A 16,099-nucleotide genomic window follows, 5' to 3' on the forward strand; every position below is an offset into this window, starting at 1 on the left:
TCCATCTCAGCTATGGGGCAGGGATTTCATGAATTGGGATTCTGAAATATGTTGTACTTGGTACCTTTTGGAGGTGATTTGGAGGTTAGCTTTCATAGTGCCATTCTTTTCCTGCAGACATTTTTATTTATCTGAATTGCATTAGCTTTGAGTTAAAGGAAAGTGATAGGAAGGTTAAGATCAATTATCCTTCATCCTAGAGAATGAAGTCATTGCTATACTCGTGTTTCATGGACAGAATGCCAATGTGGCTATAAAAAAAATTGAGGTGATATCAGGCAAAGAGCCCCAGCATTGTCTCATTATTTACTGTAAGATTATTTGTAGTAAAATATCGTGTTTAGTAAACCTTGGAAATTTTTTTGCTTTCCTGCTATTGTACTATATTTCATATCTTTAAATGTATATTTAGGAAATATGTGTGTATACGTATATACTGAAACCTCTCTTTCTCTCTCTCTCTCTCTCTCTCTCTGTCTCTCTGTCTCTCTCTCTCTATATATATATATACTGAAAGAAAAGTGGAATTTAAAGTGAAAACACTATAGTGGTAAATTGCTCTCTGACACGTAACTCCTTTAACTTTATATTCCAAATGAGGACAGTAGGTTGTTCTTTGTTTCCCATCTTGTGTTGAATAGAAATTTAAATCTAACAGCAGCACAGACTCTGCGATGTTTTTATGTTCATAGCTAATTCTCACCAGACAGAATCCCAAACACTGCATAGTTGTATGTGTAGTACTTCCTGGGGCAAAGCAATTGAACACAAGAGAAACAAAAGAAACCACCCAAGATGGGAGATAAATGCCCCATGCAAAAAAGTACAGGAAAACAATTGGCTGTCTATGTAATAATTAATTACTTTCACAGACCCAGTCTTGATAACTGAAGCTTCCCATCCTGTCCTTTACCCCTTACGTTCTGATTAGGCATGATCCATACCTTCAAAATGACTGGCATTTTCTGAACTTTATGGCTTTCTGGTCTTGGTCCTACAATACCCTTCAGAGGGTGAACAAAGCTGTCATGAAGTAGTGAAAAGAATATGGATTTGTGCTTTAAAAAACACTTGTGTCTGTTTGGGCTCTGGCAGTAGTTGTGTAGTGTTGGGTAAGACTCTTAATTCCCAGAGTTTTGGTTTCCTTAGCTGCAGAAAAGCAGTTTTTGAATAGATTAATTCAAAGAACTTTTCCAGTTCTGAGCCTGTACCAAAATGACCTGGCCTGGTAACAGCTAGAATTTATTGAGCATTCACTCCGTGTTGGATGCTGGGCTAAGCAGGTTATATATTAGTTTTCTCATTTAATTCTCATAACAACATTAGAAGGTAGTGTCCATTTTCATGTCACAGCTCATTTTGCTCTGGTTCTTTAATTATATAAACATGTAGAAATATATGTGCTGTCTGATGACCCCATTTTTGTAGCTTAAGGACTAGTCTAAAAGGAAAGAAAAAGTGAATTATTTTTGGTTCAATGCACATGATTTCCTGTATCTTATGATTTTAAGATGTCCAAAGTTTTTTTCTTTTTCTTAAAAAAAAAAAAAAAAACTAGAACAAAAGGAAAGAAAATTTATAGTAGTGAGATCCCTCCTTTAAAAAATAAGCTGGAGGCCAGAGTCACGTATCCAGTTGCATTGAGAGAAATGAGGAAGTTGGTGCCTTCAAGGTAGAAAGTTGGTCTAAGCCTAGTTGAAGGGGCGCTGGGGGGATCGCAGGTGAGCTAGGGCAGGGTGTGGAAATACCAGTGGCTCAAATGTCTGGAGTGAGAAAGATGATGCCTGGGCCCTAATTGTATGAATTAGTAGTAAAGAATCGTTTGGTGAATTGGAATACCCTGAATCAGCCCAGGGAGTTTGTTCTCATAATGAGTACCTAAGGGACTTGTTAAAATGCAGATACCTAGGCTCTAGCCTTCAGAAACCCTGATTGAGCAATCCTTACATCTGTCTCAGGGATGTGCTTTTTCTACTGAATGGTCAGGTCAAGGTGGTTTGGATGCTGAAGACCCTTTGTCACACTTGGGAAAACCAGAGGAGGACATCAGAACCCATCTAGAATGGAGTGGTGGGTGATTATGTAGACTGAGTCCATCATTCTGTGACTTAATTCTGCCAGGCATGGGATCAAGCAGACGCCATGCCTATCTATGGTAATTTTGTGTCATTCTAGGAAATAGCACCACGCTTTTTCATTTGACTAGTGTGGGGGTAATAACAACCTAGTTCACCAGAATATGAGTATTAACTGCATGTGAACTAGGTTGCTTTTATGTTTCTTTTTCAGTTTATTTTATTTATTTATTTATTTAAAATAAAAAAAAAATGTTTATCTTTGAGAGAGAGGAAGAGATAAAGTGCGAGTGGGGAAGGGGCAGAGAGAGAGGGAGACACAGAATCTGAAGCAAGCTCCAGGCTCTGAGCTGTTCGAACCCACGAACCCCGAGATCATGACCTGAGTGGAAGTCGGACACTCAACTGACTGAGCCACCCAGGCGCCCCCATTTTTGTTTCAAGAGAAAGAATTAACAGGCAACTGATTCCCCCCAGTACCCTGCAGTAATTTAGAGCTTCCTGACTAGGAAGGCAAAATCACTTTCTAGTCATTGGTTGGCATGGCAGATGGGGAAACTTGATGCTGTGCTAATACTCTCTGTCACAAGCAGCTGAGTGGAACTCACCCATAGGTGACCGATGGCCGTTGGGTAAAACAGGTACTGTATATAATGATAATGCTCTAATAATTGAGATTTTACCAGAAAGAATGATGCATAGATCTGACTTTTTGTCATGTCATCATGCTAAGCTGTTCATATGCACGTACCCACTCCAGTCTCCTGATTGAAACGGAGGCAGCAGACTTGCGGGACAATTGTTTACAGGCTGTACTCTTTGAAGTCCATCTGGTGTTTGAAATGATTGTTAATTAAAAAGTTGGCTGAAAGCTGTCCCTTGCATTTAAAAAAAAAATGCTGCATCTTGATTCTATGTAACAGGTTCTGAAAAACATTAGCAATACCAAATTTGATACATTTCCTGGCTGGATTTTAAATTTTGAGCTCAGTCTGTTCTTCAGGATAAGGCAGATATAAAATGCTTTGATTTGGGGCATTATCTGACTATTAGAGTGAAGATTTTTTTTTTTAAGAAGAAAATAAGACATCCATTGCTATTGCCTTTTATGAATGATTATCTCGAAGTGTATATACACATGTGGTCACTGTCTTTGAGTGTGCGTGTGTGTGTGTGTGTTAAGGTAATATTTGTAAAAGTGATTTGGTTCAAAATTGTGGAGGCAGACCTAAATATCCAGCAATAAGATACTACAGAGAGGTCCCTTCATTTAATAGATACTAGGTATTTTCTAAAGTGCTAATTGTAAAGATTACATATAAAAACTGGAAAAATGCTGATGATAACGTTAATGGGAAAAGATGGATACCAAATTTATATATATTATGACTATGAAAATAAATATGCCTTTAGAAGAGAAAACAAATTATAATTACAAACTTGGGTATGAATGTGGCTTGGATCAGTAAGGGTGGTTTTGATGGCAAAGAATAGAAAGCCCAATTCAAAATGACTGAAGCAATAAGGAGATTAATTGTTCATATTACAAAAAGTTGGGCTCCAACATTGTACAACTCTGTTTCTGTTGTTCTCTTGCCTCCTCTGTTCTCTAAATGTGGCTTTTATTGTTAGGCTAGTGGTTATTCCAGGCTTCATGTTGAGATAGGATAGCCTGCAGTAGAAAGAGAGGGCCCCTCCTCATGTAGGTCCCGTTGAAAGAGCAAGGAAACCTTCCTAGAATTCCCCCACAGACTTCCTCCTGTGTTTCATTGGCTAAGACTGGATCACATGTTCCTCTGGCACTCTCTAGAAGGGGAAATTCAGTTAACACAATTGCATAGTTTAATCAAGATTTACCTCTGAACACCTGGGGACTCTCCTACCAAGACAAAGTGAGATGGTTGTTGAGGAGAACCAACAGGGTCTGCTAAGAAGTATGGTTGGAGTTTGTCCCTCCATTTGGGAAACTTGACACTGTTAAAAAAAAATAGTAGTAAGTAGGAGTGCCTGGGTGGCTTATTAGGTAAAGCATCTGACTCTTGATTTCTGCTTGGGTTATGATCTCACCGTTCATGAGTTCAAACCCCACATTGGGCTCTGCGCTGACAGTACAGAGCCTGCTTTGGATTCTCTGTCTCCGTTTCTCTTTGCCTCTCCCTCACTTGTGCTTGTGCAATCTCTTTCAAAAATAAACGTTAAAAAAGTAGTAGTAATTTTAAAAATTGTGCTGTGAAATGTTACATTCATTTTTCAGCTGTATCTAGATGAATCACATTTAGACCCTGATTTGATTGAAAAAGCATATTTTCTTTTTTGCATATTTTAAGATGCAGTTTGCAGGTCTAGTAAATTTATGTCTGAAATGAATAATCCCATAATTGTTAAGAATATGGAAGTTAACTCAGTTGCTTGGTAAACACTTTTAATTCTAATTTTTAAGCCTCCCCCATCCCTGAATTAACTTGTAAAGAAAGCTGTTCTCTGAAGTCTCTTCCTTTGGTCTGCATTGTAAACAGGCATTCAGTGCATCTATATTAGCAATTGATTTAGACTGCCTTGTATGTGATTGACGCCCTGTTGTCTAGAAAATCAGGAAATGTTTATTTTTTGCCTCTTATTATCTTACTTTTCTAGAGCCATCCCCCCTCACCCCTCCTCCCTTTTCTTCCTGCAAGTCAGCACAACAATATTAATAAAAAATTTATTATATGCAGAGCACTAAAGTAGTGAGATTCCCCCCTCCCCCCCCCCCCCCCCCCCCCCCCGCCCCACTACAAGATACAACCTCAGTACTTTTTATTAGGCTTACCAGAAGGACACAAAGAATGGAAAATGCCAATCCTTCTAACAAGGCAAAAGTAGATTTCATTAAATGTTTTGTGAGTTCACAGTAGGAGCAGCAATTACAACGATGAATAAGAAATCACCTGTATCCTCTGGTTGAGGACACCCACTCTCTGGTTGAGATGTCAGAAGAATACTAAGCATTTTCTTTACCTTTCCTGTGATACCTATTCTGGGAGACAGATAAGAGGATTACTACCAGGAGTAGTTTAATTTCATCACTCAGAACTGAACAATAAAATGCTAATACCCACACCATTGCTTATATATGAATAGTTCAGAGACACACAGTTGGTGAAATTTCCCTCTAGGGTTATCTATATATTGTTAGTATGTCATAATTAAACCATGGATAGAGTCTTCTTTTGCATAATACTGTGTAATATTTTAAATGAAGGAATAATTGAATTTCTGATAATCTCAATGTAAGTGAGTAGAATTGCTTATTGAAAGGATACTCTCATTGTTTTGATACTATCTCGTTTTGAATTAGACCAGATTTTTTTTTCTCAGCACTGAAGGTATCTACATGAATAATAAATGAACAACTAATATGAATTATAGATGTGATCTAATGGAGGTAGATATAGTTCAGTTGGATCTCAGTCCAGGGGAATGTTTCATATGTTAAAAGATGGATTTGATTTCATTTTGACATGGCATGATTTGAATAAAATCTATTTCACAATGCTAAAGCCAGTTATGGGTGAATACAATTATAAGCAAAAATAGTATACCTTAGTACTATCAAATAGGGTATAGGAGGAAAATAACATCAAAATTAAACTTGCCTCCTGTACTGTACTTGAAAAATGCAACTAACAACCTCCCAATTCAGTTGTTTCTAGGCAATGTGGATTTTTTTGTATATTTTATAATTAAGATAGGAAATGATCATTTAGTGTATTTCCCAAGGGTTGCATTTGGTATAAGACATAGGATTATGTTTAATTCATTTGTGAAATACATGTACTAAACCGTCCAACATGTAATGGGGCTTTTTTCTTCTGAATGGTTCATTAACTGAACTTTCTCTATGACTTCAGCATTAAGTATACTTTGTGTCAAAGATCTGAGCAATAACTTGATGTCATCAGCATGCATTCTTTCTGATTCCACCAGAACAATAGCAATGACTAAAATGAATTATTTTGTGCTTCTGTGAAGTTCAGTAATAGATGAGAAAGGATTTGTATGATAATAGTAATTTTATTTTGTTCATTTTTTGAGTTGTGATTTTAAGAGATGTAAAAATATTTATTATTAATTCTATTCAGAAAACACTACTTCCTTTTTTTTTTGCTGTTTTTTCTTTCTCTTCAAACAAGCGAATGCCATTCTCTAAGTACATGTTAGTTAACTAAATAAGCATATCTTGTCATTTGGTTTATTTTGGAATGAGCTGGACTTACAGAACAAAGATCACTGACCCACTTGGTTCCTTTCCTAATATTTCTTTTAGGTGTCCTTGAAGCATGGAGTATGAAAAGGGTGGTTTTGCTAGCTGTCCAAGGAGGGGTAATACCTTAAGGGCTCTATTAGTTTGCTAGAGCTGCTATGATGAGTACCACAACTGAGTGGGTTAAACAATAGAAATGTATTGTTTCACAGTTCTGGAGGCTTAAAGTCTGAGGTCAGGGTATCAGCAGGGCCACCTTTCCTCTGAAGACATCAGGGAAGGATCTTTTCCAGGGCTCTCTTAGCTTCTGAGAGTTCCATGGCTTGTCATACTGTAAACCCCATCTTCAGCTGTTATTCTCCTGCTGTGTGGGTCTCTGTGTCCAAATTCCTCCTTTTTATAAGAACACAGTCATACTAGATTAGAGACCACCCTTATGCCCTCATGTTAACTTCGTCATCAACAAAGACCTTATTTACAAATAAGGTCACATCTGTAGGTAGTGGAAGTTTTTGGGGGGGAATAGAATTCAACCCATCATAATAGCCTTAAAAATTGACAAACCAATGAAACGTATGAAGGGAATTTTAATCTAGTCACCTGTTTTCTGGAAGATTTTCTTGTGTCCATTGAGACTGAAAAAATGGTTAAAGAGAATCTTTCTTTAATGTCTTTCCATTTGGGGAATTCTTGTGTTTAAAAAAATTTTTTTTTAAATTTTATTTTAAGTAAACTCTATTCCACAAGTGAGGCTCAAATTCATGACCCTCTGAGATTCAGAGTCTCATGCTGTGCTGACTGAGCCAACCAGGCACCCAAGGAATTCCTGGTTTTTAGCAAATTTTCCCATAAAGCAAATTTGAGCAACATGCATCTTTTATGCTCCCTTTCTTTTACAAAACTAGAGGTATAACTACATAGAAGAAAAATAAGAGTAAACTGAAATGACAATAGTTTCAACAGTTTTAGCAGGGAATTAAGATAGTAGAATTCTGAGCATTGTTGTACATTGGCACATTTCGCCTTTAGGTGATTGTAATACCAACAGACACTTAACTTTTTTTGAGGAGTGGGCAATCCATTTCATGAACTCCAGGGACACCTCTCCATGACATGATATCACACACAGCTTTACAGTTCCAGACTTCCTTCTAGTACTGGTTCAGTTTATAATTTCGTAGTGCCTGTTATAGTTGACCTAAAACCTCGGTTAAGACTTCAAAATTTAAATTATTATTAACACATTTTAAAAGTAGGAATATTTAGAATAGAATAGTTTCCATCAAATTGTCACTTGAGGGGCTTTAAGACTGGGCAGCCCATATTGTACAGAGACTTTAGCTGAGACTGTGAGGAACATGGCAAAGTAGTTGGCTGGAGGAAGGGGAGTGTGAGGGAAGGAGGAGGGATCAATTTTAGGTAATAAAAGAACTTTATTATTAGGACAGCAGTATAAATGAGTTTACCAGGCTTTGACCTTTGTGGAGTGCTTCATTGTTCCATCCTATCTTATTTTTTTTGTTGAGCTAAGGATATTTCCCTTTCTTCACTTTGTAATTGTTCACCTATGAATTTGTGCAGATGTATAGTCCTGCAAATTTGCACAACCCATGAAGTGGGTCCTCCACTGGAGGGCCAGCCTCAGATGTAGATCCCTGGAAAGTCACTTCTCTCCTGTTGGCAGTGTATAAAACTTCCTCAGGCTGTCTTACACTTCTGCCTGGCTAATTTATTCCCATAAAATGTTTAGTAGATTAGTTGCAGTATTTCAAATTAGAATAGAATATTTCAAATAGAATGGTGAAAGCCAACATGACATAATGCATAAAGTGCATTATGCAAAGAACATAAATGCACAGACATGAAAAAGACATAAGATGCAAAAACAAGGCAGGGTCTTTGCTCAGGTTCAGAGATGGTAGAAATGACAGGAATATAGGAGATAGTTGGAAACAGAGGAACAGTAGGAAGGATGGGAACTGAGGAAATGGTCCTGTCAGTTGATTTGGTCCAAATCCTTATCATCCATAAATTGAGGGAAATGTGTTACATACATTTTTAAAGATTTTGACCACCTTAACCATTCTAAGAAAATAAATGAAGCAAGAACAGAGTAAAACCAAAACCCAATAAAAACTACTTATCTTAAATGTATGTAATCTTTTATTATTTTGGAGCATGTATTATACTGATAGTTTTTAAAGTACTCTTTCAAATAATTATTTGAAGAATTATGAACTGCATGGAATTATGTACCATTAACAACTACTCACTCTAATTCCAAAGTAGATAATTTCTCAGAACATTTTAGAAATTGTTATGGCCTTAAGAAAAGGATAAACTACTTTGAGGGCTGGGGGATGGAAGCACTACTGGAAAGGTGTGTGCCTTGCAAATGTTGGTGTTGGGAATGGATTCCAATGGAGAGGTCATTAGCCATTGACATGCAAATTGACTTTCCAGAATTGCAAATATTTGTATTCACTTGTTAAAGAGAAATTGGATGAACACTCCACATTTCTTGCCATGAAGCAGATACAGCTAAATGAATCCAGGCTTTCACAGCATGTTTGGAGAATCTGAGGAGTGATGGAGGAACTGATAGTTGACCTGGAAGCTGTTTCCAGCTCCGTCACTGCATTCTAATGATGTGATATACTTTATGCAGAGTTTTCTATGCCTTATCTCCAGATGCCTTAATCTTTAGATGTTATGTATGCATCATTTCTTATTGGTAGCTTTTTGGTGATTTAGGCAGTATATTACATTTTTTATGATTTTTTTTTAACACGCACAAGTAGTATTCCAGTTTGTTTTCATTGCTAGAACTTTCTTCCAACCCTTTGACTCGAGTAATCTAGTGGAGGAGGATTAATAGATAATAGATTAATTTAAATATCATTTCAAATAATGTTTGTTTGAGGTGAGCAAGTGAATTCTTTGAGTTGAAATAAAATGCTGGCATTTGCAATATGCATAATATTATGTAGGTCTCTATGGAAGAGATTTTGTGATTAAAAAATCATTAAAGCTCAGTTAAACTCTTCAGACATATTTCTTTAAAAATGTTGTGCAGTTCACACTCTTCATTGAGCCAAACAGGGCTTCCTCCTGCTTAGTGAACTAAAGAGGTTTGGAATGTGTGAGTGATTAAGATTTATCTGCCATGTGAATGATCCACGCCCATGCTCTCTCCTGAATAATCAGGATTTGGCAGTGTAATGTGTTCCTTCCATTTAATATTGTCTTAATATTGTTTGAATTAAATGACACTTTGTATTTATCATGAGAAATACAATATGTGTTTCTTAAATAGTTATATTTTTAAATGATGATGACTTGGAAAATAATAGTGGGAGATGCCTGGGCCCCTCCAAATGAAGTCAATGGGTAATTTGTGAATCTAATATTTTGGAAAAATTATTTTAAAGTCAGACTTTGAAACAACTTTGAAATATGCAAAATATGACAGTTTTTTGATAGAACTTAATTTCTTGATTTCTTTATCTGTGAAATGATAAGTGCTTCTATCTCTGCTTAAGTGCCCAACTTGTGGCCTCCCAGTAGCCACTTTGCAAACCAATGGCAATTAGAAGAGAAACCTGAATTCATCTACACTTTTTTTGTTTAAGTTTACTTATTTATTCTGAGGACACAGAGACAGTGCGAGCGGGGGAGGGGCAGAGAGGAGAGACAGAGAATTCCAAGCAGGTTCCCAGCTGTCAGCCCAGACACCTATGCTGGGCTCGAACTCATGAGACTGAGACCGTGAGATCATGACCTGAGCTGAAACCAAGAGTCAGACGCTCAACCAACTGAGCCCCCCAGGCACCCTGATCCATCCTCACTTTTATGGGATGTTATTTTTCCTGGGTGCTTGCATTTGTTTTTTTTTAAATTTTTTCTTAATGTTTATTTGTGAGAGAGAGAGAGAGAGAGAGAGAGACAGAGAGAGAGAGAGAGAGAGACAAAGCACAAGCAGGGGACGGGCAGAGAGAGGAAGACACAGAATCTCAAACAGGCTTCAGGCCCTGAGCTGTCAGCACGGAGCCCCATGCAGGGCTCGAACTCATGAACTGTGAGATCATGACCTGAGCAAAGTTGGTTGCTTAACCAGTTGAGCCACCCTGGTGCCCCATGAGGGTGCTCGCATTTTAATTTTGACTCTTCTCAAGACTGAAAAGAATGACTCAAGTCGTGATCTCTGCAGCAGCTGAGTGAAGATGGTGTGTAAGGGAAGGCAAATTTCCAGGGACACTCATTATACCAAACAATTCTACCTAGTGGCAGTTTTCCTAAGATTGACATTAGGCAATGTTTTTAGCACCACCACCTTTTTGAAATTATAGACATAATCTTTAGAATTTCATGACTACTGCTTGAAGTTAAAAGGGGCAGCAGCATTTTGCTCTTTAGTGATGAACAAATCCCATAGAAGGAATATATAACACAGTCAGTTACAACTAATTTGTAAATAGAGCACTGAATTTTGTTTCTCTGCTTCTTATCTATGACCTCATGTGAAGTGGAAGATGATACACAAATGATAAGCATTTTGTATGGGATATAATCCAATATTTGGGATGTAACATCAGACATTAGTCATACTCTTCCACATTGTCCCCTTTTAAAATGTAATTGGACTTTCTGTTTGCTTAGCTAAAGAAGAAAACAGAAGTAGTATTGACACCATGAAGTTAATTATCAAAAAAAAAATAAACTAAATAAAAAAGAATCTGCTAAACCCTCATTTAAAGAAAGAAGCGCATGCCATTAACATGGACACTGAATTGTTCTGACTGGATCTCTCACCACTTATGTGGGAAAATCATGTTAACTAAAGAATGGTGAAGTAATAATGTTCAGATGCTGATTTGCTATTAAGGGATTTTGGGATTCTTTTCCGCTTCAGGGTCAGTACGACTTCGAGGTGGCAAAAATGAGTTTGAAGGCACAGTGGAAATCTATGCGAATGGAGTTTGGGGCACAGTGTGTAGCAGCCACTGGGATGATTCCGATGCATCAGTCATTTGTCACCAGCTGCAGCAGGGGTGAGTTCGCCCATCCTTGACCCCATCAGGTCGCTAATATTTGCAAATAATGGTGGGCACCCGTCACTGCTGTGGAAAGATGACGTCTTCCTTCCTTCTCATGTCCCTTATTCTCCCTTTTCACAAGAGTTATAAAGAAAGGGCCGCATGTGGAAGGAATGCTAACCAGGAAATATGCAAATGCTAAGTGGTCAAAAGTCAAAAGCGTCTTTTGCTCTTTGTCTTTAACATTAATTGTTTAGTCCTAGGAAATAAAGAATTTGATTCTGAGAATTGTAATTTCTCAGTAGCTCATGCAGCCCTAGACTGCTGTCATTTGCATTTAACTGTCTACTTTTAGCCATCCACAGCTTACATCTTTTTGTGCGTGAAGAAGGCGGTGTTTACCTGTGCTTCCATCCCGAAATGGGTAAGGGGTGATGTCCAGGCCTGGGGGTTCTGTGCTGAGGAGGTCCTGCTAGAGAATGGCTGCTTTCATCAGCCCCAGCAGTGCCCTGGTGACCGTGGGCTTCTTGGCTGCTCTAAGCGCTCTCTGTGAAACAGTCTGTACATTCCAACTTCCAACAGCCCTGGCACCTTTATGCCAATTGCCAGGGGATTTCACCAGGAGCAGAAGGCTCCATTTCGGAACACAAGGTTTTGCTTTTGTGGTTGCTCTTATTGTTCTGTTTTTGTGTCTCATTTATTTTTTTTCTAAGTACACATGCCAGATGTTTTTCTTGGCCTTTATCTCTAGAGATCTTTAGAAAGTGTGGAAAATATCTTGTTTTGAATAGACAGGTCCAAAAGACTGAAAGAAAATTTTGCAGTTTACAAATATTTTGGACTAATAATCAGTGAGTGGTAATATCTAATATGATGATAGAAATGAAAAGGTTAATCAACTGCAGTCAGATCAGTAAGAAATTTAATCTGCCCGCCTCCTCCTGTCTTCCCACTAGGAAGCTTTGCAAACAGAACTTCAGGTAAGGGGATCTGATTACTCTGATTACTTATATTATCTCTTAGTTGTCCTTTTATTTGATTATTATTATTAATAATCTCTACACCCAAAATAAGGCTTGAATTCACGACCCTGAGATCAAGAGTTGCATGCTCTTCTAACTGAGCCAGCCAGGTGCCCCTCAGTAGTCCATTTTGTAAAAAAGAATTATACAATTAGATCAGAGCAGCTCAGAATTATTGCTATTAAGACATGTTCATATTTTTCTTAAATGTTTATTTGAGAGAGAGAGAGAGAGCACAAGTGCCCGTGAGCGGGAGAGGGGCAGACAGAAAGGGAGAGAGAGAATCCCAAGCAGGCTCCATGCTGTCAGCACAGAGTCCAAAGTGGGGGCTTGATCCCACGAACTGTGAGATCATGACCTGTGCTGAAACCAAGAGTCAGTCACTTAACTAACTGAGCCACCCAGGTGCCCTAAGACATATTCATATTTTTGATATATCCCGAATGTTTACTGTTTGGGTTGATGGAAGCTGTTGTATGGAGACAGTTCTAGAGATTACCCTGTTAATCAGATAAGCATTTAATCTTTTTAAAATTTAATATCAATTTGTAAATATTAGAAGTCACTTATAAAAGATGTAGATTAGGTGAGTTAAAGCAGAGCCCATCTGCATGTTATTATTTTATTCATTGGTTTCAAAGTCTTGCTAGCAAATACTATATATAAGGCTTTAACAATTATGAATGATCACCTCTCTTGATATTATCTTGCTTACATGTAGTAATAATAATCATTTTGAAAATGCTGGCCTAAAATATTAGAGTAGGAAAGAATCTTTAAGCATCCAGACCCCTCCTTTTATACATCAGAAAGCAGAGCTTACAGAAACTTGCAGCTTAGAGTAATTTGCAGCTGAGTCCAGACTAGAATCCAAGTCTCACGGAGCCACACGACACACTTCTACAAAATCACCAGGCTTTTCCTTAATATCTGTAGTATTTACCCATTTCCCCCTAAAATTAGCTATAGGTAGTAAAGGCACATGCATACCATTAGTCCTGTAAGATTGATTAAAAAGACTCATAAGTAATCAACCCAAATTTTGATCTCCTGAGTTTTGATTTGCTTGAAACTTATGTAGTTTTTTTTTCTTTGTTTTTCTTTTCCTTCCACATCCATCTTTATTGATTTCTTCGATTTTTAAAAATCTAAATACTTTGACAAAAAAATTCACCTGTATTTGATAAACCTAACCTCAATCATTGTATTTCCAGAGGAAAAGGAGTAGCAAAACAAACCCCGTTTTCTGGACTGGGCCTTATTCCCATTTATTGGAGCAATGTCCGTTGCCGAGGAGATGAAGAAAATATACTGCTTTGTGAAAAAGACATCTGGCAGGGTGGGGTGTGTCCTCAGAAGATGGCAGCTGCTGTCACATGTAGCTTTTCCCATGGTAAAAAAAAAAAAAAGCCTCTGTTTTTTACTTTCATTATGTTTTCAACAAAATTCCAGATGATAAAATTGTCTTCGTTAAACCATTTCCTAAAAGGGTTTAAATACAGACATAAGCCTGAATCATCATATTTTACAGTCAAATAGTCTTCAGTTAGGAGTGCGTCTAACATTCTGAATTCCATTTGACTTTCAAATGGTATCTCACTTTTAATGTGTTTTCTAATTTCTCTAATTTGTTTACAGAAATATTATATATGAAACATTTATTTTGCTAATGGAAAGTCATGATAGAATCAAGATGGAAAATCATCTTGAAATCAAATATAGAATACAGAAACTACAACAAAATATTGTCACTATATTTATAGGATAGAATATCATCATGGTACCATTATTCTCCTTTGAGTTGTAGACAGCACATTCCATAATATGGATAACTGCCTTGGATAAAGGCTCCTTCCAGGCACCACACCCTCGTCATGAGATGATGAACTGTATGGTTTCAGTGCACAAAAATATGCATATATTCATATGAACATAAGTAAAGGACGGACTAGCTGCTTTTCATGACGGCTGATGGGTTTTCTGGGGATCATATTTTAATTTTTTTTAATGTTTATTTTTGAAAGAGATACAGAGTGTGAGCAAGGGAAGGGCAGAGAAAGAGGGAGACAATCTGAAGCAGGCTCCAGGTTCCAACGTGTCTGCACAGAACTGGATGCGGGGCTTGAACTCACAAACCGTGAGATCATGACCTGAGCCGATGTTGGATGGTTAATCAACTGAGCCACCCACGTGCCCCTGGGGATCATGTTTTAATGATCTGACAAGCACACAGAAAATCATTTGAAAGAGAATTCAGTGAGGTAGTTGACTGTCACAGCACACTGTCACAGCATCCCTTCTTGCATTCTCCTTGGAATCGGAAGCATGATCAGATATCCCAGGTCCTAAAAAGCTAGCAGCCAGCCCAGGGCATTGGTTTCTGTTGGAGTACAAATATCAGGGGAAGAATGGAAAAATTTCTCACCACAAAAAAAAAACCACAGTCTCAATTTAAAGTAATTCCTATGAATTGGCTGGGAGAACTAGTTGGAAGATAGGGGACAGGTATGTGCTCAGAGAACCACAGTTCTTTTTTGAGTGGGCCAGGTGCGTGTTAAATCTTGGTGTTTTGTAAATTTTTCCTTTTCTTCCTTTGATTCTCCACTTTTGGGTAATGCTGCTTTGGGCAGTGCATGTTTATGCATTGCTGCCTCAAGGATGATGTAAATTGGGCTCAATAATGCACTGCTTTTTGTAGATTATTACTTGTACTTTATGTTCAACCTGATTGGTAAAATGTTTAACATTTTTCAAATAGTGAAGTAAATAATATGTTGAAAACTAATTATTTTTCTTTCAGGATATCTATCTACTTAAGAGAATTCCTTCTTCTCTCTGTCATCTATCCACCTGTTTATACTCAGACTGCAAAGATAAATTTAAGGTCATTTATAAGCATCTATAAAAATGTAGGAGGTTGAGATAAATTAGCAATGAGAGTGAAAAAAGATCCAATGAGAATGAGAAAGGCTCAAATCAGCAAATGCTGAGTCTACTTCAAGGCACAGTGATAGATCATAAATACACTTTTTTTAGTTTGCAAATTACATTTAGTGTTTTGTCACCTAGTCTTTGTTGCTTTTCCAACACTTCCTAAGTAGGAGATTGGGTAGCAGTATTGGGTATAGGAAGTAGTAATCTTAATGAACATGTCTGGGAGTTTTATTTATCCATAAGTTAAACATGAGTCAACTACCTCATTGAATTCTCTTTCAAATGATTTTCTGTGTGCTTGTCGGGAGGATGTGGGATGTTGATGTCATTTGGTCTTTGAGCTTTTTTAATATTTTCACAATTACTTATACAGCCAGAAAAATGCCCACATGTTTTAAAATAAAACATGACACACACACACAAAATAAGGTAATATGCCATATGGTTCTGGGTTGTAGGTGATTTTAAGTTTCCTCTTAAAAATTTTTGTTTTTCTGTTATCTCCAAGCTTACCACAGTGGCAGGGGGAGGGGAGGCAGGGGAGAATATAATAACTTAAAAAACTTACACATTTTTCCATCATTTTTTTCTATGTTTTCCAAGCTTTTTAAGGGAAAAATAAACATAATATGCAAATTTAAGTTTCTTACCACCAGTCAGCCATCAGTTAATTATAAGAAGCTAGTATACAATATTGAGAACATGTATATTTATTAAAACTATCTTTATCCTTTTACAAATTATAAGTACTAGTTGATTTATATAAATGAGCTATATTCTAAAGATCAG

The 16,099-nt window shown here is 37.3% G+C and overlaps 1 protein-coding gene and 1 long non-coding RNA gene across 4 annotated transcripts in view; both read left to right on the forward strand.

The window, feature by feature from the left end:
• Positions 1-16,099, forward strand: part of LOC109248620 (uncharacterized) — a 249,515-nt gene that overhangs the window by 72,945 nt on the left and 160,471 nt on the right. The gene's annotated exons all lie outside the window — the stretch shown is intronic.
• PRSS12 (serine protease 12) overlaps positions 1-16,099 on the forward strand; it is a 75,782-nt gene that overhangs the window by 1,907 nt on the left and 57,776 nt on the right. For 2 of the 3 annotated variants that reach the window (XM_019418386.2, XM_053901287.1), the window contains 2 exons: positions 11,231-11,369; positions 13,591-13,769. The exons of the other annotated variant lie outside the window; for it this stretch is intronic. In XM_019418386.2, coding sequence (XP_019273931.2) covers positions 11,231-11,369; positions 13,591-13,769 — 318 coding nt within the window. The remainder of the gene's footprint in view (positions 1-11,230; positions 11,370-13,590; positions 13,770-16,099) is intronic. 3 annotated transcript variants of the gene reach the window in all.

Source organism: Panthera pardus, unplaced genomic scaffold, assembly GCF_024362965.1.
Source record: "Panthera pardus isolate Hobbes unplaced genomic scaffold, ASM2436296v1 HiC_scaffold_13, whole genome shotgun sequence".
NCBI lineage: Eukaryota > Metazoa > Chordata > Mammalia > Carnivora > Felidae > Panthera > Panthera pardus.